The 23,594-nt window shown below is 38.4% G+C and overlaps 1 protein-coding gene across 9 annotated transcripts in view; it reads right to left on the bottom strand.

Annotated features, from left to right (window-relative positions):
- Positions 1-23,594, bottom strand: part of ELAVL4 (ELAV like RNA binding protein 4) — a 140,766-nt gene that overhangs the window by 77,411 nt on the left and 39,761 nt on the right. For 2 of the 9 annotated variants that reach the window (XM_064493600.1, XM_031465100.2), the window contains exon 1: positions 10,193-10,383. The exons of 1 other annotated variant lie outside the window; for it this stretch is intronic. In XM_064493600.1, the coding sequence (XP_064349670.1) occupies positions 10,193-10,309 (117 nt within the window). In that variant the 5' untranslated portion in view covers positions 10,310-10,383. Of the gene's footprint in view, positions 1-6,571; positions 6,778-7,333; positions 7,866-10,192; positions 10,385-10,673; positions 11,058-12,595; positions 12,923-23,594 lie in introns of those variants that run through there. 6 more of the 9 variants (XM_064493602.1, XM_064493599.1, XM_064493598.1 and 3 more) reach the window with 6 other exon arrangements.

Below are 23,594 nucleotides of genomic sequence, written 5' to 3' on the forward strand. Positions count from 1 at the left end.
TGGCAGCTTAGGAAAACACAGACTACTTGAGAAGCCATTACTGGTACATCCCAGGGCACACCAGGGGTCATGGCTGTCTATCCATACCACACTCGTGCACACACACACTGCACACAGTGTCTAGATGTGTGTGACTGGCAAACCTCAAGTTTGCTCAGGGTTTATATCAACTATACTTCCATAGAACTAAAAAAAAATTAGCACAGGGGTGCCAAGAAGGTCACTATCTTCTCAGATTGTCTCTGGAGAGTAACACGGGAAAAAGTATTCAAAGAGTCATCTCTGTCAGAAGCAAGGTATTCTTATTTCATAAAATTAACAAGCTATCTAGCCAAGCTCCACGGGCAGCTGACGGAAGGACAAGTTCCTTCAAACTGTCCAAACTTTACTTTTTCTTGAGAGTGAACATCTGGATACATGGAACCTTACAGACAAAAATGTCCAGGAGATCTTTTGTTTCTATCTTTTGGAGTCATGTCTAGACTCTTACAAATAACAAAAGGAAAAACATTTATGTACTTGAATGTTTCAACAGATCTTTTCTTGTCATTTGACACAAACCTTACTGTATAATGTTCCAACCTTAAAACCCCTCACCCAATTTTATCCCTAAATTACAGAGATTTAGCCTCTAATATATCTTTTGATTAGTGTCAGAAGAAAAGAAACTGTGACTCTGATTTCCACATTTCAAAGAAATGCACATAGTAAGTCTTCAACACATACATCTTTATCCAACAACAAATGATAGCCTGCCTCTCCTATGAACACTGTTGGCAAAAGGACGTCAAGGGCTAGTTGTTACAAGAGAGTAGCCAAGAGAAGGTAACTGACTCACAGAATGAGCACAGGTGGATTCAACGTCACAAAGTGCAAAACAGAGGAAACCCTCATCCTGTGGTGTGTTTTTCAGAATTGGTCATCTTGACTGGAATTGTTTTTCTGCTTCCTCATATCCTGAAAAAGGAACTAAACTTCTTACAGAAAAAATATTTATGAATTACTACAGTTTTATAACTTTAAAATAAATCATTAAGAAATTAGATTTGATTTTAAATGTTATTTTCAAACCAAATGTTCAAGGAAAATTATTTTCAGGAGAGGCTAGTGATTTGTAATTTTTTTCCATTAAAAAAATCACTTATGCTAGTTTTATATTTTACTTTAGTGGTTAAAAATAAGGCTTTCCCAAACAACAAAAAATGAAAATGCAAGTACAACAACTACACTGACCTTATTTCTTCAACATTGTCACTGCTTTCTCAACCACAATTTATTTAAGAATTTCTTTATGGCATTCAGCATTTCTTGATCCTTATAGAGGAGATCCATATCGATGGGGAAAATATCTCTGGTGTTAGATACAACAAGGATCTGAATAATGATCTTCCCCAAAGTAAAAATGCTCAGTGCTAAAATGAACTGGCAAAAGGTAAAATCTCAGGGATGGGAACAGGGCATGGGGAAAAAGAGAGAGACAGAGATAGAAAGATGGAAAGAGAGAGAGACAGAGAATGATTGCAGGCCACCAGCCTATTTGGAGCACTGACACTGCATAAGTTATTTCCTAATGAATGTACCAGGGACAGCATAAATATTACCATTAAGCAGAGTGGATGTGAACAGCCAAAGCAAGCTAGTTGGCTGATTGCTTTCTCATTTTTTGCTCTTTTGTAACAATTCCGTTTCCAAAGTGCTTGATTCCTGTCGCTGATGCTCCAAAGCTATTGTGAGCACACTGCCTGAATACTTAATGAAGTAAACAACAAACAAAATGGCTCATCTTTGGTGCCCCCAGCTAGCATCCCAAACTGGATATAATTAAAGGTGTGAACAGGCAAGCAAAGAAGTAATGAACCTGCAAAGACAAGGTTCTGAGAAATTATTGGGCATCCTGCACTGCACCAGTTCAAATTTATCACTCATTATCTCTTATACCAGCGAGGTGCAGATCCACATGTGGGTACCCCTCTCCACTCTTGTCCTCCAGACTTTTTTTCTTTCCATTTCTCGATGGCTAATTTATGACAATTACTGCTTGTGACAACTCCCATCCAACCACAGATCACCTTTCTTTTCACCCTTAGAAAGCTGCAGACCTATAAAAGCCCTCTATTCTTAAAACACGCTGAGATTTTAAAAATACAAGGGTGTTCCTAAAACACACGCATGTTCACAAAATGAAGCACAAGATGCTAACACAGCCACCCTACCTTCTCCTTATTTTTTCCAGTGGTTAAAGATTAGGTTCATATGCTCCCAAAGAAACCACAACTTTCCTTCCACATAAACATTTATTTTAATTTAAATCTAACTCCTTGATTGAAAGGGCAGCTTCTAGTTCGCAAATATTGTTATGAATTTGCCCATTTACGGTTTCTCAAGTGGAAAGTAAAGAAAGATGTTTGGTTACTAATGGAAGTCTGTGGGGTCTTATATATCTTTTTTGATGAATTTTTGTATTTTTCTAATAAGAGAACTCTTGGAATTTGTAAGGAAGAGAAGCCACTTCTTATGGAAGCCAGCCCAGTTTGGTTTTCTTTCCATTTTTAGATGCACATATACTTGCAAGTGTATATACACATTTGGTAATACCAAATAAGGAAAGCCTAAGACAGGTGCAGGATTCCAGAAACACACATGCTTACCCTGATAACACACACACACACACACACACACACACACACACACACACACACACACAGTCTCCTTCTCTCACATACACATACTTTCCACATATCTATCAAATGGATGGGAAGATGGACAGTGGGCAATAAAAGGTTGACTTCACTTTCAAAAGGGGAATCGGTCAGTTCTGTACAACATGGCCCTTCGACTGCAAAATGGTATGATAAAAGCTTGAGACTGTTTACCTCCCTTCATACCCCCCAAATTCCCAATGACATTGGAAGAAACACTGCATTGCAGCATTTGCCAGCACATACTCATGTGGCTACATCCGCTGGCCAGCTCACCAATAAATGTACATATTAAGTGTCCAGGCATATAAATTAAGTGCCTGGTGGCCACAGATCATTGGAACAGATGAAGAAATTTGTTAAGGCCAAAGTACTCCTGTCCATGTACAATGACCTCTATTAAGACCGCCATTCCTTACTCATAGTACACACAGATAATTTGTTTCGGCTTTTTAAAAATTAAGGCATTAAGATGCCAAGGGCTAATTGACGTGGGATATCAACATATCTCTTCATAGAAGGAATAGTTTTTGGTCTACATATAGGAAGAGAATCCACCCCCAATAAGGAAATAAGAGCAAAGGGAAGAAATTAAACCAAAAAAAAAAAAAAAAAAAAACTTGCCCTGAGGAAGCCCTTTCATTGTTCATAGTAACTCTTACTTGAGTAAAACACCTGGATTCACCCACAAATTCTTTTAGAGATAACTGAACACACACACACACACACACATACACACAAAGCACAATTCATGCAGTGATTTACAGATTTGAAATTTCAAATAGATTATCCCCGAAAGAAATGCTAAGTTTAAAATATCTGAAGTCTAACATATCCCAAACCGTGTTTCAAGACTGAGTTTTAGTACTAAAATGTGTAGCTTATTTTCTTTCTTTTTCTTTCAAAAAATATTCTATTGTTATTACCTCACAGCAATCTGGCCTTCCTCTCATAACAAAATCCTAGAATATTCAAAGGGTCGAGGAAGGGCTATCAGGAGAGAAAAAAGTTTTAAGGCTTTGGAAAACTATGAAACAGAAGCAAGCTCATCTGTATCTGGCCAGGAGGATGACTTGAATGAATGGCAGTTAGGAATGAATGGGACCCAGATCACAAATGAATGGTTGAGTTGCTTGTTAGGTTTTTTTTTTTTAATGAGATATTAAAACTGTCTTGTAAATCAATGATTCTCAAAGCAATTTTTCGATTATTCCCCCACCTATGTTTATTTTACCCTTTCAAAAATTTAAATACTAAATGACTTAACCATTCTATTGCAATGAGATATGTGGACATTCTGATCATTAACACTGTGCTGTCGCCAACTGCTTTTTGCAGAAATAGTTCCCATCCGATTTTCAGTTCTTAATAAATGCACACTCAGCCTTGTGCTTCCATAAAGACACACCTCCACATGCAGGTAGTAGGCATTAATATTTTTAAGACAAAGAAGTGAGAAAGGTCAGCAGTAGAACCACGTGTCTTTTTTACAACCCCAGCCAAGGTGACAGTTCCTGTAGAAATTATTTTTTCCCTAACTAAAAAAATGCCAGAAAATTCTCAGAAAAAAAAAAAAATTCAAGAGAATCAGAAAACTGTTCTATTTTTAATAGTGTCATGTTTATGAACTCAAGATATGAGACCTAAGTGTAAGAGTTTAAGTGTATGAAAAAATAAGTTTATTTATTTTTACATCGAGTCAAAACAAATTTTTAAAAATCCCCCAATAAGAAGACAAAACAAAAAGAAGCATCTGCAAGGAAGAAAGAATGGGGGCAGGAGAGCGGAGATTGGCAATGGAGAGAGTAAAAATTAAGAGTACTTCCCATAAAGCCGATTATATTTCCTAACCTTTTAACACATTTCCGTGTCTTCTAATCTCTCATTTTGGGGCTTAAAATTAGCTACTTGATCATGTACCTAATTTGTCTCTCAGGAAGAAACTGTAACAGATCATCATTTCAGTTGTTTTTATGCTACCTTCTATTCACCTGAGTACTCTACCTCTCAGTCCTCCTGGTACCCACCATCATGAGAAAGAGACTACTAGTAAAGCACACTTAGAGGAAAAGCAAGAGATGCCTGTCACCCAGTGCACGCATGGGCCCCAGACGTTCAGAGAAGCTGGGAAAAAAAAATCAGCTTTCTACTCAGTTTATGCCAAGACCAGGACCGGGACCAAATGCCAAATGGAAGGCAGTAGTTGCAAGGGTGCAGCCTGATGGATCCTGTGGCTGGAGACATGGAGATGGAGGCGAAGCAAAAGGCTAGAATACAGCTTTTCATTTATTATTTTAAAAAGTAATTGCTACTCGGGATATAAAATGAGAGATACAATGAACTCCCCGGAACTGTAGTACCAACCTCTGATTTAGTAAAAAACACCAATATCACCTAGCACAAAATCATTGCTTAGGATGAATCTACTCTACCTGTATTTCTTCTATGGATATTTGCTGGCAATTTCTAAGAAATCATTTGCAGAATCTATCAGCTGTGGGAGTTCACTATTATGCTTCCGTCAACTTCATTCAATATAATTTACATTTTTTTCAAATGGCCTCACAGGATTCCTTGCGATTTTTCACACGTACAATTTCACAGCAGGGAAAAGGGGGAAAGAGAGAGAGGGAGAGAAAAAAAAAAGCAAGATTCCCTACCCTCCCTTCCCCCTCTCCTCTCTCTGTTTTTTAAACCAAAAAAAAAAAAAAAAAAAGGGGGGGGGGGGGGGAGAGACAGAACAGATGCTTAAAAATAGATTTCTAAAAATCACTGTAAACCAGAGTTAGAAATGTAATTAACACCTATTTATAAAGAATAATTAAAGTTGGGCCGGCCACAAAGAACAGCAAAGATAATCGAGGTCCTGTCTCCCCCCCGACTCTTTTTTACACTGTTTGCAGTGTGTTCTCATGATAGCCACCTGCTCCCTACTCGGCTTTTCCTCTGTTCGTTTCCCCGGCAACCTTTCATTGGGTTTTCCTCCCAGCTATCGCTTTCAGTTGGGCTGCTCGGTCTAATCTTATTTGTTTTACACCCATCAAAACAAGCAGCCAGACAAAGGCAATCCGCTAAGAATGGGAAAAAGACCACAGCTTTGTTATAACATCTATGCAGAGCGAAAAGTCCTCCCCAGGCTTTTCTAGCAAAAAATAAGTGAGATGGATATGAATTTACAGCCTCCCCCATACCCAGCTTTGAAACCCTGTGAAAGCTATTGCTCGTGAAATTCAAAGTCAAAGTGGGCACTCGTGGCATCTGATCGTGCCATTTTGTGCCATATCTTCAGGGTCAACATCAGGCGATAGGAGCGGCACTCAAGGAGTTTCCCTGCTTCTTTTTTTTCAGAAAAAGATGATGCTAAAAATAGATTTACTACTTTGGCAGAAAGGTTTTCCACTTCCCCTTCCACATCCAAAAGTCCTGTTTCCCAACTGCATCTGCTGGTACTGAACCTCACCTCCTCCACCCCTCATTCCCAGCCTTCCCCATCACTCAGAGCAGGAGACTGAAAAAGAAACGTGCCTTTAACTTTAACAGTCGTTGATTCCGCTGAAAGCTCACAGAGGCGGTGGACACGCCAGCCAACAGCGATGGTGACACTGTGATTGTCAAAAAAGATACCAACCTTGCTTGGCTAAAATGTGTGTTCGATGGAAGAGGCAGTGTGTGTGCCTTGTGTGCATGCAGTGCCATTACACTTGGAGATGGATTCTGGTTTTCAGAAAAGAGAAATACTAATAAACACACACATGCACACCCAAACGATCTGCACAGTGATTTATGATGCACAGTCCACCATCCTTCTGTGCACACACACACACACACACACACGGATGGACTCTCCAAGCTGCCTTCCTCTTTTCACTTACCATCTTCAAGCCATTCCACTCCATCTGTGATCAGAAGAAGATGGACCCTCACACAGTGTGTCAAAAGCGGAAAGGAACGTTATGTAAAAGCTGACATTCCTTCTTACAGAGCTGCTGCCCAGAGAAGGAAGCAACAACTCAACACGCCAGGCACCGCTACACATACAAGCCGCCTCCTCTTTTTTATGAGGTCATGACAGGAAACTCTTTGAAATACAAGATGCAGCATTTACTGAAGCCCAAATAAATCACTCTCTTTGCCGTTTTGACTGCGCATTCCCCCGAAACACAACTGCCCATCTCAACGTTCAGTATTCAGAAGCTGCCTCTCAAGGTTTAAATTTCCAGCACGGAAATGGAGATTCCTAAGCCCGCTGCATCCACCTCCAGCCCCACAAAACCCAGGCACACAGACAAACCCCCTCTCCCTTACAAAAAGAAAACCCTTCTTTTGCCATTATGGTCTCATGAAATATAAACCTCTTTCAACAAACCGGCAATTATTTCAGCCCCCCTCCCCCTCCCCACCTTTATGTTGAAGGGAAAATTGACAATGACCTGTTAAAAATGACAATCTGTTTCCCCACTGCTTTTCAATAAAAGGACCTACCCGTACTCTCTACACAAAAGAGGTAGTAAATGTAGGAACCAAACAGCAGCAGAGAACTAAACTCTTGTGCAAGCATAAGACTGGTCAAGGTGTAGATGCTTTTCTTCCCTCCAGCAACACAAACAACAGATTATAAATCTAGTCATACCTACCATAACCATTCTTATTGGCAAATATTGGGTCTCGCAGAGCTTCGACTCTTCTCTTAAAATTTGCAAAGGTTTCAGAATATATTTTTAAATGACTACTATTGTTATATATTTTAAAAGATCCACAAAACACAGTGTGGATGATTGTAAAGCAAATCAATTATTTTGGGGGGATGGGGGGAGAGAAAGAAAAAAAAAGAAAGAAAAGGAGCAGTGAGCTGAAACCCCCGATTCTAGGATGTAGATAAGAACAACTGAACAGAGCCTTGCTGAAATTGGCTCGAAGCTTCCCCTTTTTACATCCATTTATGGGACCATCTGTCAGCAGAAGCCAGGATCTGATTGGCTAGGGAAACGAAGGGAGGCGTTGCAACATCAGGTGCTATTTAAATTAGCTACTGCCAGATTGACGATGTTAATGATTTGGTGACCTCTACAACAACAGAGACCAGATTTCTGAACTGCTTCTTGTGTCTGGTAATTAAGGCCAGGCTGAAGCAACAACAGCCATACTTGTATTTTTACCTTTTCCCTCCTCCCAGCTCAAAAGTACTGTAACAACTGCAGGTCACAAGCGTCTGGCAGACCTTAACAGTGGGAGTGTCCTCCCTTTCCCCTGTCCTGAGGGCTGCACCACCCCACCCCTCTGACGGAGGGCTTCTCCAGTATAGAATATTTTCAAGCACCTTATCTTTCTCGACAGTTGCTTTCTAGCGAAATGCATATTTAATGATCTGCCTCTAGGCTTAAAGATACAACAAAAGCACTTTAATGTGCTAACATATCTACATTTTAACTTTATTTTTTCCCAATATTGCTGATTTTTAGCAAGCAATGTTCCTTCTGCAGCTAACATGGCCAGCGTTTCAAAAGAAAGCAAGTTTGAGATTAGGCTTGCTCCGTGAACTAGGTTCTTACAAGTTTGCTTCAGAAAACTATTCCCTAATAAACAAAAAAGAAAAAAGCTAGGGCTGGGGAAGAAGGGGGGCAGCTGTCAGCCTCTACCTTTCTGCCTTCTGTCTGAGCTTTTCAAATCAGAGAATGATGAATGATTTATTTAAATGAATTTATTTCTCAACTTGGATAGGGGCATGATCTGAATTTTTAAAAATCCACTAAAACACATTCTCTCTTTGCTTTCCTACTGCTACAGAGAAAGATAAAATATGCTTTGACAACAGCCTCATTTCCTAGCCGGTGCAGAGTGCTCATCCTGCTTAACTGAACACATGATTTTGCTTCTCTCCTTCAAGAGATGTCTTCTTTCTTTGGCCTCTTAAATGACTTGCAAAGAGACATTTAGCAAGTGTGTGGTAATGTATACAGTTTGTCTGCCTATTTTATACATTTTGTAACCTCTACGTTGCCAAGCCTCCAGTAGTATAGTTTTTTTTGTTGTTCTAGTTTGGGATTTAAAGTGGCTTACCTGAGGAATTTATGCCTTACTTTTACCCAAAAGGCTAATTTATAACTAATTGTTTAATTCATAATTTAGTCAATTTGTTCCTTAATAAATACACAGAGGTAACAAATTGTTACTAAAAACATAATTTAAAGTAATTTTTAATCTTTGCTTGGAGTTGACAGCGAGATGGAATTGGGCAGAGTAGAAATACAGGCCAAAAATCATGCTATGCTCTGGGCTTCAAAGTCCAAGAATAAATATGTCTGTGAAAAATTATTAGAAAAGAAAATAAACTTTACATTAAAAGAAATTAAAGCTACTTTCTCGAAGCTACTATTTCACGAACACAAACATACAAATATACATATACACATACATATATATATACACACACACTTTAAAAAATACAGACATACCGCAAAACAATATGCGTTGGAGACACAATGTGAACTATTAGACTTGAATACAAATAAATTTAGCTATTAGAAATGAAAATGCGTGAAATAGAAAAGTAGAAATGTTAAAACTATAATCCCTTCAGCTGAAATAATACTGAAAAAAGCAAATTTAAAAAATAATTTCTTGAACACATGTATAAACAGTCCTACAAGTCACAGTAGTACTACGGTATCTGTTGAACTGTGTAATAAGGACAAATTTACAGGTTAAGTGTTCTAAAGAGCTCAACACATAAACACAGGGCAGGTCTAAGAGCCCCAAATCAACGACAGAAAGTCTGAGTGCAATCACACTAATATCAAAATACTGGGAAAAGTCAACATGAACACAGTGCTGACAAACACACAAATAAAAGCAGCTCACTCAGAACAAAATATTTACTTCGTATTTCTTTGGAGATTAGAAAAGTCCAATTGCTTAAAACGCTTTTCTCCCATCCATACTAGCCTCAGCACACTTAGTGGGCCATACATTAAAATTAGGTATATCAAAAGATATTCTGGTCACTTTTCCAAAATAGTAACTGTACATTACAGTACAAATAATTAGCCGGTTTTGCTAGGCAAAAAAAAAAAAAAAAAATCCATGCACTTTGTATATGGATCACTTCTCCAAAAACCTCCACTCTAAAGTCTTTCAACGGAATCCTCAAACAAATGCACAAATGTCCTCAGGGGCCTTTTCTCTAAAGACAAAGGCAGAATCCTATTGTTGGGAAAAGTCAACCTTATTATTGTATTTCCAATAGTACCATTCATCTTTCAGAGTGAGGGGCTGACCACTACATCAGTGGTGTGACATTTGTAAAGCAACAGATTCTCAATATATAATCTCAAGAATCAGGCAGGCGAGTCTCCCAGTCATGCATGATTTTTTTTTTTTTCCGTTACAATCCTCCACCACCACAGAAAGAAACTTGTCTCACTCAAGCAGCTAAGGCAACCTAAAAATGATATCCCAGAGCTATGGGGCTGCCAGCGCCACCGTATCCCTCTTACCATAAATGAGCAGTTTCTTGACTCATTAATAACAATTTCCCTTAAAAGAAGTAATCTCATATCAGTCAGCCCCTCGCCACCATGCACACATCCCAAAGGTTGCAGATATCTCAGCATCAGTCGCCGGCAGCCAGCTTTCCCACACAGAGTCCAGATGGACTGTACCAGAAGCCAATTCAGCGTTAATAACTACCTACTTCGCGCAGCGGAGAAGCCTTACGTGGCACAATGGGCTAGGAAACAGCAGCCGGCTGAAACTGCAAATAAAAAAAAGACAACCAAATTCTCCAAAAGCACAGAAAGGAAGGAACAGAAATGGAAGCGTGAATTGTATTTCCTTGACTTCAATGAGAAGGGGGGAAAAAAAGGAAAGAAAGAAAGAAAGGAAGGAAGAAGAAGAATCCTTCATAAACACAGGAAAAAAAATGAAGAGGGGGAGAAAAAAACAGATGCTGCCCAGAAAAAAGTGACAAAATATTACCTCATTATTTAACAAAGCAGCATTAAGCGTCCTGCTGATTTCAAACATCTTGCCACAGATTTTGTTTTAAGAGAAACAGATAGAATCCTTTGCAAAGCACTCCGTCTGCAAAGGGTTCTTCAATTTTCTTGCGTGCCACGGAACAGTCAATATATTATTTCCCTAGAGTTCGCACATTAAAACCTCTAGTCAGTGAGCTGAATTTTCCCCTTATCTCACACACAGTAGACTCCTGTTATATGTACTGCTCTCTTTGCAAGAGCAGCCTGCCCCAAACATGGCTGGTGTTTAAACTACTCTTTAAAGTAACAGTTCACTGTATAACCACCAGGTGGGTAGAGTGCACAGATTCAAATGAACCATCTTAAAAGATTTTTTTTCCCCTTGGAATAGCTTTTGGGTGTAGGATGTGACATGAGAAACGGCAGCATCCTAACAGGCAACTGTCTTGTATTTCTCTCTGTATCTTGTCAAAATAAATAAATAAATGCCTTCTCCTGACTTCTAGTGGGGAAACAAAACACCATCACCAATCCTAATAAGAACTGTGAAGAATGAAACACAAACAAGCTTTGTTTCATTCAGCAAAGGATGAAAAAGGAAAATCCAATCAACACAGAGCAAGGGAGAAAACCAAAAACTCCACGGAGATATTTTCCTTTAGCCAAAGGAGAGTAATATTGACACATGTGATAAATACCCAATTCAAAAGTATACATAGGAACGAAGCACACACAAGATGGAGGAGAGTTAAGGGTGTAACTTTTCTTCAGAGTGATATTTGATGTTGTCTTTCATGATAGGAAATAAAAGCTTAAAAGTGAAGACACTGAAAAACAAAAAACAAAAAAATCTTAAGCATCTCTTTTTAAAACACAATTATACAAATAGTTATAAACAACCACAAGAGCAAACTAATCACACATCTCTTACCAGTGCTGTTCTTTTTCCCTAAGATCTACCTGGAAGTGGAACATTTCTGCCGTATACTATTTTGTCTGCATAGTTAACTTGGCATCTCCTTTGTACAATTCTATTCCAATTAATCTGCTCTTCTGCCAGGAATAAATAGAATGTCTCAGGTTAAAAGCCCCCAAGTGATGGAGGGGTGATGTAAAAAGGGTAAAGAACCACCTGGACAAAAACAAATCTCATCACTTATATCATTACATGGCCTGTTTTAAAGGAGGATTTTATTACTTACAGAGTATGCAGGCACCATTCTACGTTCCCTCGTATCTAAAAGAGAAACTAACATACACAGCTACCTGGGTATCTTGGCTGGACAAAATTAAAGCCCTGGAACTTCCATATCCTCTTGCAAACACGGATGTCAATACTAGTATTTTTCCAGTCCATCCAGGCAACAATTACCCCTACATACAACAGTGACTGTCTCCTTCATCTTTAAGTCAAAGCTGCATCACTTAATACCATTTAACCTCCTCGCATATATTAAGTTTCAAGTGACAATTTTTAACTGGGGAGTGAGAAGGAGGAGTTGCTCTCTTCAAATTCTGGTTGTATGAAATAAGCTAATTTGTACACTCACCATATGTCTTAAACATTAATTTTAAAATGTCACTTTCTTCAAACATTAAAATGTAATCAGCCTAGTAAATAAAATATTCTCGAGTTTTCTTGCCTTGGTGATAATTTAAAGAGTGTTTATCTCAAGGTAACCTCTCTATTTTGATTACCAAGGAAGGCTTTTGATTTAGAAAGGGAAGAAAGAAGATCTTGGGGGCTAGGGGAGTGAGAAGAGAGAAACACAACAGTACGTAGCTGCACAAAGGAAAATAAGATAAAGTGGGTTTTTAAGGACCCATAGTCTTGTTACCCTAAGGCAAGTCCAGCCAATCAATACCACCCATTGACGGTCAACCATCTGCCATGCTACCCAGCGATGTGGCTAAACAGACCTGTTCCATATGACCGTAGCCGGCTCATTTTCAGTCGATTAGAGCAGTTCCAGAGCATTCACGTGCAATAGCACAAAACTCCAAGTCGGACTGAGCCTCTCTCTTCACACCAGTCCCTCCGAGCACAGCTGCAGACCTCTTCCTCCTGTCCCGGGTGTCTGGATTACCTCTTTTTGCTCCTCAATTGAATTAGCAAAATGGGGTGGGAAGGTGGAGTGAACGGACACTCACATATCCACACACACACGCAGAGATAATTGCTGGCCCTTCTTCACTGTCATGCAGAAATCAGGAATTCCATGTGCTCTGCCCTAATATGATTATGGCACACCATTTAAATAGCGTCATCAGTGACTATGACCTGACATTTCCCGGTGGTTCAATTTCTTTTTATCTTCTCTCTCTTCTCTTGAAAAATAAGCCTTAGCTGCTGGCATTTCTTCTTTTAGGGAATATACAATCAGTATGCCCAGACAATGGGATACTATATTTAAGGGCATTTTACAAAATTTAAAAGCCTAATTTTCCTTTGATGAATTGTGGTTTTGGTTTTGTCTTTTTTTCCCCTGTAGAAACATTAAATCAAATTTTATAAGAAAATGCAAACACACTACAGAAGAAAGAAAATGTACCAGACTGACACGGAGCCTATCAGTAGCATCGGGAATTCACTGTTGATGTTCTGTTAGAGATGTATGACCTGACTGTGTGATGCCTTTCTCTTTCCTGAGTAGTTCTGTCTACTATGGATTGTGGGAAAAGGTTGGCAGAATGCTACTGTGTGAGGAAATATGACAACTGGATGTCTAGACCACTTAAATGGCCAAGAGTTCACCTATGCAGGTAAACTAGCTTAAGGGTAGATCCACTTGATCATCCTGTTTTCTTTCCATATCCTAAGCCTAGGTTAGAATAAATAGCAGCTGAAAGTAGAGGCTTCTTTCCAGAATCAATGCATGATTTTTCAAATGTGCCTTTGACCACACTCTTAAAGCACTAGGGTGTCTTTCTGGGAAAGAAAATTTAAAGGACAGGAAAAATGCCTTACTCACAAAATTCTAAAAAAAGGTAAACACGCATTTATCCAAGAAATCTAATTTAGGTGGAGTTCCTGTCTGGACTTTTCACTGATATATTCTTTATCATAGTTTAAGACAACTCAGCAGGGTCAACATGTAAACACACAGAGATTTCTGAAGATTCCCTGCATTCAGGGATTTCAGGCCTTTTCATTTCAGTTCAGATGAGCTTTACTAAAAATAATAAAAGAAAAGAAAAAACAAAGAAACAAACAAAAACCCTAGTATAAATATAAATCTTTACAAATCAAAGGCCACTGAAGAGATGAAATATGAAGTAGCTATTCATATCATTAAAGGACACAGTGTTTAGCTAGATGAATGTAGTATTCAAAATAATTCCATGTAGGTTTTTTTTTTAATTCTGGACTCATTTATAATTCTGTAATAAAGAAATAGATGTATTGTAAAGGTCAAGGAAGGTTATTTGTGGAAGGAGGAGGAAGAAGAGAAGGAAGAGGGAAAGGAAAGGGGAGGAGAGAGAAGAGAAGAAGAAATAAAGAAATAGTAGGACTTATAAAGTATGAATTAAAACTGCTCTTTAACTAGGAGTCTACTGTACACCAAACACTGTACTAGGCACTCGACACGCAGTCTCACCCAACATCACAGAAGTGACAATTGTTGTTATCTAAGGATTCTTCTAGAAGGGCGTTTTCCTCATCTAACAGTAAGATTTCCCCTCCATCACCCTATAGAATAAGATGCTCAGTAAGTATATGTTGAATGAATGAGGAAGATGGGCACAGACTAGAAGAAAAAGGAGAGGGAAGATGGAAGGCGTGTTCAGTTTTTTTCTCAACCAAAAGTGACCAAGCGACTTCTTTGTGATATGCTTCTAACTAGGCATGTCTTCAAAATGAGTATCATTTAACCTATCATTATCACCTGGCTGTAAATTTGGAGTGAAAGAGATACAAAGGACTAAAGCTAGAAAGCACAAAATCTTGGAAGGTAGGATTGAGTCCCCAGCCCCATCCCCGACGTCCTCTTCCAAAACTGGCAAAACTCCTTATATAGAATATCTGCTCAGCAAACATTGATTGAATAAACTTCTTTGTCCTCTGCCCCTTATAGGACAGAGCCTGGCACCAAGCAGCATTCCAGTTATAGGAATGAATGAAGATGGATAGTCGTGCTCCTCACCCTCAATCCTATCACATCGCCTGTTTCATTCGATTCAGCTAGGGTTTGCTGAACACCTCCTCAGGGGGAAATGATATGCTTCAGTTTCCTCATCTGTAAAATGGGCACAATAATACTTTCCTTAAGGTTTGTTGCCAGAATTAAGTAGATAAAGGCTTGGTGGAGACAGCACTCTAAATGGTAGCTATTATTATTAACATGGAGAATAGGGAAAACTGTATGAACTAGTACCTAGCTATAAGATAATTCAATCTTGTTGAAGACAATACAATTCAAAGACTCTCAACACAATTAGAAAATAAAGACAATAATAACTAAGAAAGGCTAAATGGTCTGTTCCAGTTCTAATGAAGAATGTTTGCGGGAGATAAACATTTACTTAGTCCTGTGGGCAAATTTCAGTGCTAAATTCTTAACATGAAGAAGAAAAAGAAATACAAGCCATAGTACTCACCAAGGAGCTTACAATCTGGCTGGGAATTGAGCTTTCCTTTTCACGCATGAATCTTAAGAGTATAAAGAAGAATGTAAAGAGGATAGTATCAACATGAAATACTGAAGGACAGTCAGTGGTGAGGATACCATCTGGAGTGATGGGGGGAGGTTTTATGAGAGAAGCTGGTGCTGAAGCTAGGCTTAAAGAATGATAGGATTTGTTCTGAAGAATGGAGGGTATTTCACATAAGAACAATGATGGTGGAAGAAGGCAGAAAGGGGATGTTGGCACCCAGCTCATTCTACCCAGACCCCTCTGAGGTCTCCTCTGAATCTATTCCAACCTCTCCCATTTTTAAAAAACGTTGTAAATAGAGGAATATTATGACATGTTGACTGTGGGAGAGAAGGCCTCTCACTCAGTAAGTACTTTTATAAAAGGAACAGGAATTAGCATTATTGAGCATCCAATATGTGTCAAACATTGCATGAGGTGCTTTGCCTGTAAATCTCATTTAATCACATAACTCTGAGATTCCTAATACGAAAACAAAGGTTAGAGAATTTATGTGATTTGCTCAAGATCACAGAGCTATTAAGAGGCAGATTTAGGTTTCAAACTTATATATGTCCAACCTCAGTCCACAGTGTTTTTACTATAAATTTTACCTTATAGAGAAAAGTGTAGATCTAAAAAATTTAAGTAGTATTCTCTGTTAGTCTGTAATCAGAAACTAATCAGAGTAATGCTGTTGACATCTGCTGACATTTAAAACAATAACAATTAAAATAAAAAAACCTAACCTATGCCTGCAGTTTCAATATTCTGCCACCAAGTAATGGTCCTATGAGAATTACAAGGGTCACGTTTTTTCTTGCTATTATTTTGTGTGTTTGCCATTCCCACCTCCATCTCTGCAAGTAGAGGAGAGAGAAGCCTGATCTTCAGAAGGAATCATCTACTAAAGCCACAAGACAGAAATTAATCTTTCCAAGTATTTTCCAAATTTTATTTATCAAAAATTCAACCGTGAGCATAATTCTGAACTTCAACAATTTTCAAACTATTCTATTACAGATTGTACTCAATGAATTATTCCTTTTACTCTCACACTGTACTGTGAGCTTGCAGGTTAGAAATTGTATGTTATTTGCCTTATAAACCCAGCATGTAGAATATCATTACCTGGAACATAATGAACACACAACAAAAGAACATAAATAATTGATTCCAAATATTTTAGAAGAACTTTTGAACCAAATGCTTAGGGCGCAGTGATTTGGTACTTCATTCATTAATACATAATTTTCTTTTTTGAGTCACCCTTACTGCTGGGTTGTTGTAAAAAGCCCTTTCCTGAGGTCGGTCATTGCAGAAGCATTTCTCCCAGTGGTCAGGCATTTCCTTCAGCCTTAGCCAGGGGCAGTCCACATTCATTATAAGCCTTGCCCTGCTCAGTAGCCTTGTTTGCCTTTTCAACCCTCTTATGCTTAGGAAGGTCACTTCCTTTCTCTACAAGCGGTGAAGTAAAAATATGAAAAACAAGAAAGGCATGCTATATAACTATCAGAAAGAGGCTGCTCTCCACTTGACCATTTTTAGTTCTTTCTCTCTCAGACTCTGAAGCTGGGGGAATGATTTAACTACTTTTAGGCAGAAGAGCAAAGTTACACATTAGTGCTGAGTAGCTCATTTCCCTTAGCAACGCCTTAGCAACAGCAGCTTCAAGTTCAAAATACCTCTTTGAAAAGGATCACATCTTTAACGAAGATGAGTATTTTTTTAGTGTAAGATTTTCAAACAGAAGTTGTAGCATTATAACCCCCAAAGCCTTGTAGGCTACAAATGCCTATTTCATGCTAAACTTCCTCTGTGATATTATGTGGTAACTAGAATGATGTTGGGCTCCTGTAAAATTTCAGTCCCTGGAAAAGCCCTGGTCCTACTCTGAAATTATTCACAAACACATAACTTTTATCAAGTCACCATTAATCTTAGGTTATTATAGAAATTACACTTAAGTTCTTTAAAAAGGGTTATTGATATTGACCTCACTATTCAGCTTGCTCCCTTACTGAGAAGAGTGAATAACTAAAATCACAGTTTTAAAAACTACATCAGGGTTTTAAAAACTCTGTTACATGTAACCTAATGTTCTGTGGACAGTTTAAAGAAAAATACAAAAAAAAAAAAAATTAACAACTTTACCCCAAACTGGTACTTACTGATTTTGTTATTCAATACTACCCTGCCTACTTAATTATCCATAAAATGGACCATGGGATGATCAAACAGTCATCATACTTGATTGTTTTCACATTGTCAGTAAAATGAGAATGCTTGCAGGAGGTTTTGCTAGCCTTCGAAACCCTAGGAATGTAAACTGTGAATGTCATGTATGTTATGCATATTATTAAAACTTCCACCTTGTTTAAGAATTTTGTAACTCTTTTTTGTCATCTTCAAGGTTTCACAACTCAGGTAATATACAAACTCTTGCTTGAAATTTGTTCTATATTGTCTATTAGCATATGGGTACCTTGGGGCACAAGGAAACAAAACACACAAGGGCTGAGAACAGTAATTTCAATGGACTTCTTCACTGTTAAAATTTATTATCAAGTAAGACCACGCAATCTATGTGTGCCAATTCCAAGATATGGATAGCTAAAAGACAGATTTCCCCCTTCTGTCTTTTATTTGGTATCAGTATATAGCCAAACTGTGTCATCCTTTTGACATGAAGTTTTTCCATGTGTGAGGGAATTACTGAAGAACATATGGAGAACAATGGCCCTTGCTCAATATGTGTTCTTGAAAGTAAGATCCATTTTAAATGAGGGAACAAAGAAGAGTCAGATTCAAGGCCAGCTCCATCTCTATTAATAATAATTCTGACTTTGGACAAATCACTACTCCTCTTTGGACCAGAATCTTCATGAGTAAAGAAGAAATGAAACTGGATGATTTCTGAAGTCTCTGTCAGCTCTAATATGTCTGCATCTATATAGAAACAGTTTTTAATTAGGAAATAAAATTTTTGGTAAGGTTAACCCAGATTTTCAACTCTGTAGGAATTACAGTGTAGGAATGCTGGCTGGAGAGAAATCTAACTTTTGAAGGAGATTTTAAAATTTGCCTCAAATGAAGAACCAGCTTAGTATCATGTTCCTTTAATATCCAGTCTGATCACCAGAGTTATTTTAATAAAACACAGAATTGGAGATGATAAGTTAAAATCATAAAACCAAAGGTTTTGACTAGGACCTTGATTAAGTCCATTGATACTCTCTGAACTTCAGTGTCATCATATTTAAAATGGGGACAACAATAATGCTTAAGGTTGTGAAGATTAAATGAGATAATGCATGTAAAGCATGTATTACAGGGTATATGACATGCTATTCAGTAACTAAAAATAGCAACTAATTTTTATATTCAGTTGAACACATGACATTGTTTTTACAGGTCAAAAGCAGTCAAATACTGTCAATTTCATATGGTACAATCCATGTTCTGTTACTTTTCTACCTAAAATAGCTTCATGATCGTTGCTGCTTATATCAAGTCCTGTTATTCAGCATGGTGTTCAAGGCTCCTTATAACCTGGCCCTCATTTAAGCTTCCTGACTTCTGGGTGATTCCCTTCCACATACACAGCTCTAAACACGCCGCTCTATTCTCCTGCACCGCTTGGCCCTGCTACCCCATGCCTTTGTTCCTGCTGTTGCTTTCATTTGGAATACCATCGCTCCCTGGAAAATCACTCTCGTCCTTCAAGGCTTCAGCTTCACTATGCAAAATGACCTGCTTCATTATCTGAGCTCTTACAGCAGCTTGTTCTTCCTGCCTCCACAGAATTCATGCCACAGTTGTTGACAGGTTTGTCTCCCTGAGCTGTTTTCAAGGTACTCCAGGGCAGGGATTGTTCTTAACTGTCTTTGTTTCCCTCCAGCTGAGCACAGTGGCTGTCTCAAAGTTGGCGCTCGGTACATATTTGTTAAAGTAAACTGACTATATTCACATGGCAGGTTAAGATCTGGCCTCTCTTAGAAATAAATAATAAATAGATGAATCCCGAAGATGACTCCCCCCAAAAATGAACTTTTGGAATCTACCCTTCCACAGAGTCATTTTTTCTTCTGTGAGAAATCTCTGCCAAAGGACAGTCTTTTTCCCTCTAAGAAATGTTCAGGTGACTAAAATCAGAAACTCTAAAGTGGAAGTCGTTCTTCAGAACAAATTCATGAGCTGAAGCCATGAGCTTTCAACAGAGACATTGTTTTATTGCTAGAGGTGGGAATGCTCTGGCTCCAGCCTTATTTAGTGAATATAATGTGAGGGTTTGCACACTGAATTTGTGCTTCTATAGCTGGAGAGGTCTTCAGTCCAATAAGGCCTGGATGATGTGGAAGGGATGGAAAAGAGGAGGGTGCTGCTGATGTTGCAGCCTGGTGTGAATTCATCACATGCCCACATTTCCATGCTCCATGCAACCATGGCTCTAGGAAATGCAAGTGCTTAAGTGAATTAATAGTGTATTCTAGGGGGAGGGTATAGCTCAGTGTTAGAGTGCATGCTTAGCATGCAAGAGGTCCTGGGTTCAATCCCCAGTAACTCCATTAAAAATAAATAAGTTAAATAAAAACTTAATTACCTCCCCCACCCCCCCAAAAAAGATTGGTTAAAAAATAAATAAATTTAAAAAATAGTGTATTCTAAATATCATCTACCTAATGTTACTACTTATATAGACAGTAACAATAGTTAATATTTAATATGTGTATAAAATTAAATCATTATTTATACATACGTGTGTGTATATATAAAATTAGTTTAAAAGGAAAGTAAATAGTTCTGCACTATAGGATTATCAGGCTATTCAGAGCCAGTCTGTAACTCCAGAGGATTTACTTTCAAACATTGTTTGCAGCAAGTGATTTTTTGTTTGTTTGTTTTTTGTTTTTTATTGAAGTATAGTTGACTTACAATGTTGTATTAGCTTCTGGTGTACAACACAGTGATTCATTTATACATATATATATTCTTTTTCATATTCTTTTTCTTATTCTTATTTTTTATTGAAGTGTAGTTAATCTACAATGTTAGTTTCATGTGTACAGCAAAGGGATTCAGTTATACATACTTTTTTTTTTCAGCAAGTGATTTTTTTTTTGAAGTCAAATCTTAGGAAAAGCCCTAACATATAAACAGATAAGCAGTGCTGCTCTTCTGGTGGGGGAAAGAGTGGACTCCACTAAACATCTACTCCACACCCACATACTTCTGGAGCATTCTGAGGAACCCAGCAACCAGAGAGAAAACCAATCTAGTCTAGTCTAAATGATACTTCAGTGGGTAAAAGGTAAATTTAAGAGTCAAAAGACTCGGGTTCTAGCACCAACACTACCACCCTCAGGCCCAAGGCTCCTCGTCTATTACATCTAATTCAAAGCTTTTGGCAATTGCTATCCGAGATTTCAAACGGAATGTCTCAGCTTCTGAGGTTTTCCAGCCACATAGGTTCATGGCGCTTACTCCTCTCATGTGTTTTACCTACCTTACAGCTTCACAGTTAATGTACTTCCCAATCGTTCTTCACTTATACAAACACAAATTCAACAATTAATGGTGGGGAAACTCAAGGTCAACAACACAGGTTTCACAAGAACCCACAGAGGGCTTGGGAAACAAACCTGGTGTCTTGTTTCTGTCCTTCAAAACATACCTCTTTTAGCTGAGAAAAGCTGTCTGTAAGTTTCTCAAGAGTCCTCCCAATTGCTTAGTTGTGTAGATTCTATCTCCTTAACTTTTCTTACGCCTGCTACTATTGTTTTGGTTCAAGTCTCTGCATCATTTTCCTGGATTATTATCATCAACATATTCTTACCTCCATTTTTGACTGAACCCCACCCCACTTACCAACCCCAATGACCTTTCTAAAATTTCAGTCTAACTGCATTGTTTTCTTGATTAATATCCATGTACACCTCCTCTTCTACTGAGATTTTCAATGAATGGTCTAGAAGGGGTACCCAGGAGACCTCTAACAGACTCCTCAAATTTATTGGACATTGTTTCACAACACAAATGTAGGTAAGTTCATAGTTTCCTTTCGCATTTCTGTTTCTCTTACTTGGCTTGAACTCCTCAAGAGTGGGGCTCATATTTGATTTGTAATCAAGTGGTTGAATAAATTAAAAATGCAACCTTCCCTAAACAACCTCTAAATAGCTGTTTTTCTCATTTTTAAGCTGTAGAAAGCTACAGGTAGCTCTGTTCCATTTGCAAAGTGCTTTCACATAATAACTACTATCTATTGAGTATAAATGCTCAATAAATAATGTGTCAGGTACTAGTCTTAGCTCTTTACATGCATTAACTTACTAAATATCACAATAATTCTATAAGGTAGGTACTATTATTGTTATCCCTGCATTGACAGATGAGGACAACTAAGGCAGAGAGAAGTTAAGTACACATACATGGACTCTTTATAATCATTCAACAAACATTTATAGAGTATTTACTGTACTATTCTTACAACCAATTATGAGAAAGACAAGATATATACAATCATCACTTTGATCTAAGAAGGGCCAAGGAGAAAATATGTCTTGTTCCTCCTTAGAGATCCCTGAAGTATCCAGAATAGAATTGCATTCAATAAATATCCACTGAGTAAGTGTTGGATTTGTGCTCCTGGAATCTGGTAGTGGGGCTTTCTACATCAACCACTTTCCTTGATTGATGCTTGAGAGAAGGGACCTCTCCTTCTCTTGGTCAAATCCAGATACTTTTGAGGGTACAAGGAGGCTCTATTACTAATTATACTTAGACAACAGGCATAAACTAGCACTGTCCAAGGCAAACCAGGTTACATGGTCACATTACCTATAACCAACTTAATCTGATACCTACTCACGAGAAAGTCCCTGGTGAATATGTGTTGTTATGGTCAACTTTGCTAAGATACTCAGCACAGCATTATGTGAGGAATATCCGGTCAAAAACCAAAAAAAAGAAAGGCTATTATCCAGAAAGCCCATAGATAAGCACACTCTACAAGAACACTCTCTGGAATTACATTTAAGGAAACAACATTTAGGTAAATAAAACTGTACACTTAAGTATATGTCTTTGTACAAGCTATTTTCTCTGCCTGGAACACAACTTCCCCTGCTTCTGCTGCTTGGTGAACACATACTCATCCTCCAAAATCAAGTTCAAGTATTAATTCCCATGAAATCATTTAGCACATTTACTCTGTATCAGACACTAGGGATTCAACACATAACAAGGCACACAAATCCCCTGCCTTGAGAGTTTACATCAAAATGGGAGCAGAAAGGAAAGCTTCCCAATTTCCCCCAGACAAAATCAACAGTTCCTTATTTGACATCTCACAGAACTTGTTTGTCATGGAATTGCAATTACTCCTCATGCAATTGCAATTATTGCCTTCCATGTCACACTGTAAGCTCTTTGAGGGCAAGAATCAGTCTTATCTATGTCCTCCCATGACTGGCCCAGTGCTGGGTTACCTAATGGAACCCAAGGCCACATGCTCCCCCTTTCACGATGCCACACCCTGTGAACATTGCATAGAGTTCACTGCTTGATTTCTGAATATTTAAAAATCACTAAGCAGTTCGTCGGAATCCACAATCTACTGTTCTCAGTGTTGGGACAGGGGACGCAGCAAGAATGTGACATGGTTCAGGATCTTTGAGCATTTATAACCAGACTACGGAGCCCAAGTTTACTGATGAGAACAAGGACAGAGTAAGACAAGAGAGTACATAATGAAGGACTGGATTGTGTGGGTCAGACCCAAAACATTCCCTAAATTCAGAGAACCGAGAAACATTATAGAATATCATCCTTCACTTTTAGCCCAGCAGTGCTGCCAGGTGTGCCCCGGGGTTCATCACTCTCCAAAACCATCCCCAAATATGCCAGGATATCCTTACATGGGACACATTCTCTCAAGCTTTTATGGTTTTGCACAAGCTAGCCCTTGGGATGCCACTATACTCCTGATGTGTCTGACAGTCATTAAGATTCAGCTCAAATGTCACACTCTCTGTGACAACATCCCTGAACTTCCCAGGAAGAACTAACCATGCTTTCACTTTGTGTCCAATCTGCTCCTTCCCCGTGTACACATTCATTATACCCTGGTATCTTCACATATAATTTTGTTCATCACTTATTTATCTACACGTTCATCTCCCCTACTAAGCTGTGAACTTGTTGAAGGCAAAGACCCTCATTCGTCTTTGTATCTCAGGCATAAAGCCTGGTACAGAGTTTATGGATGGACATATTGATAAAT

This window comes from Camelus dromedarius, chromosome 14 (assembly GCF_036321535.1).
Source record: "Camelus dromedarius isolate mCamDro1 chromosome 14, mCamDro1.pat, whole genome shotgun sequence".
NCBI lineage: Eukaryota > Metazoa > Chordata > Mammalia > Artiodactyla > Camelidae > Camelus > Camelus dromedarius.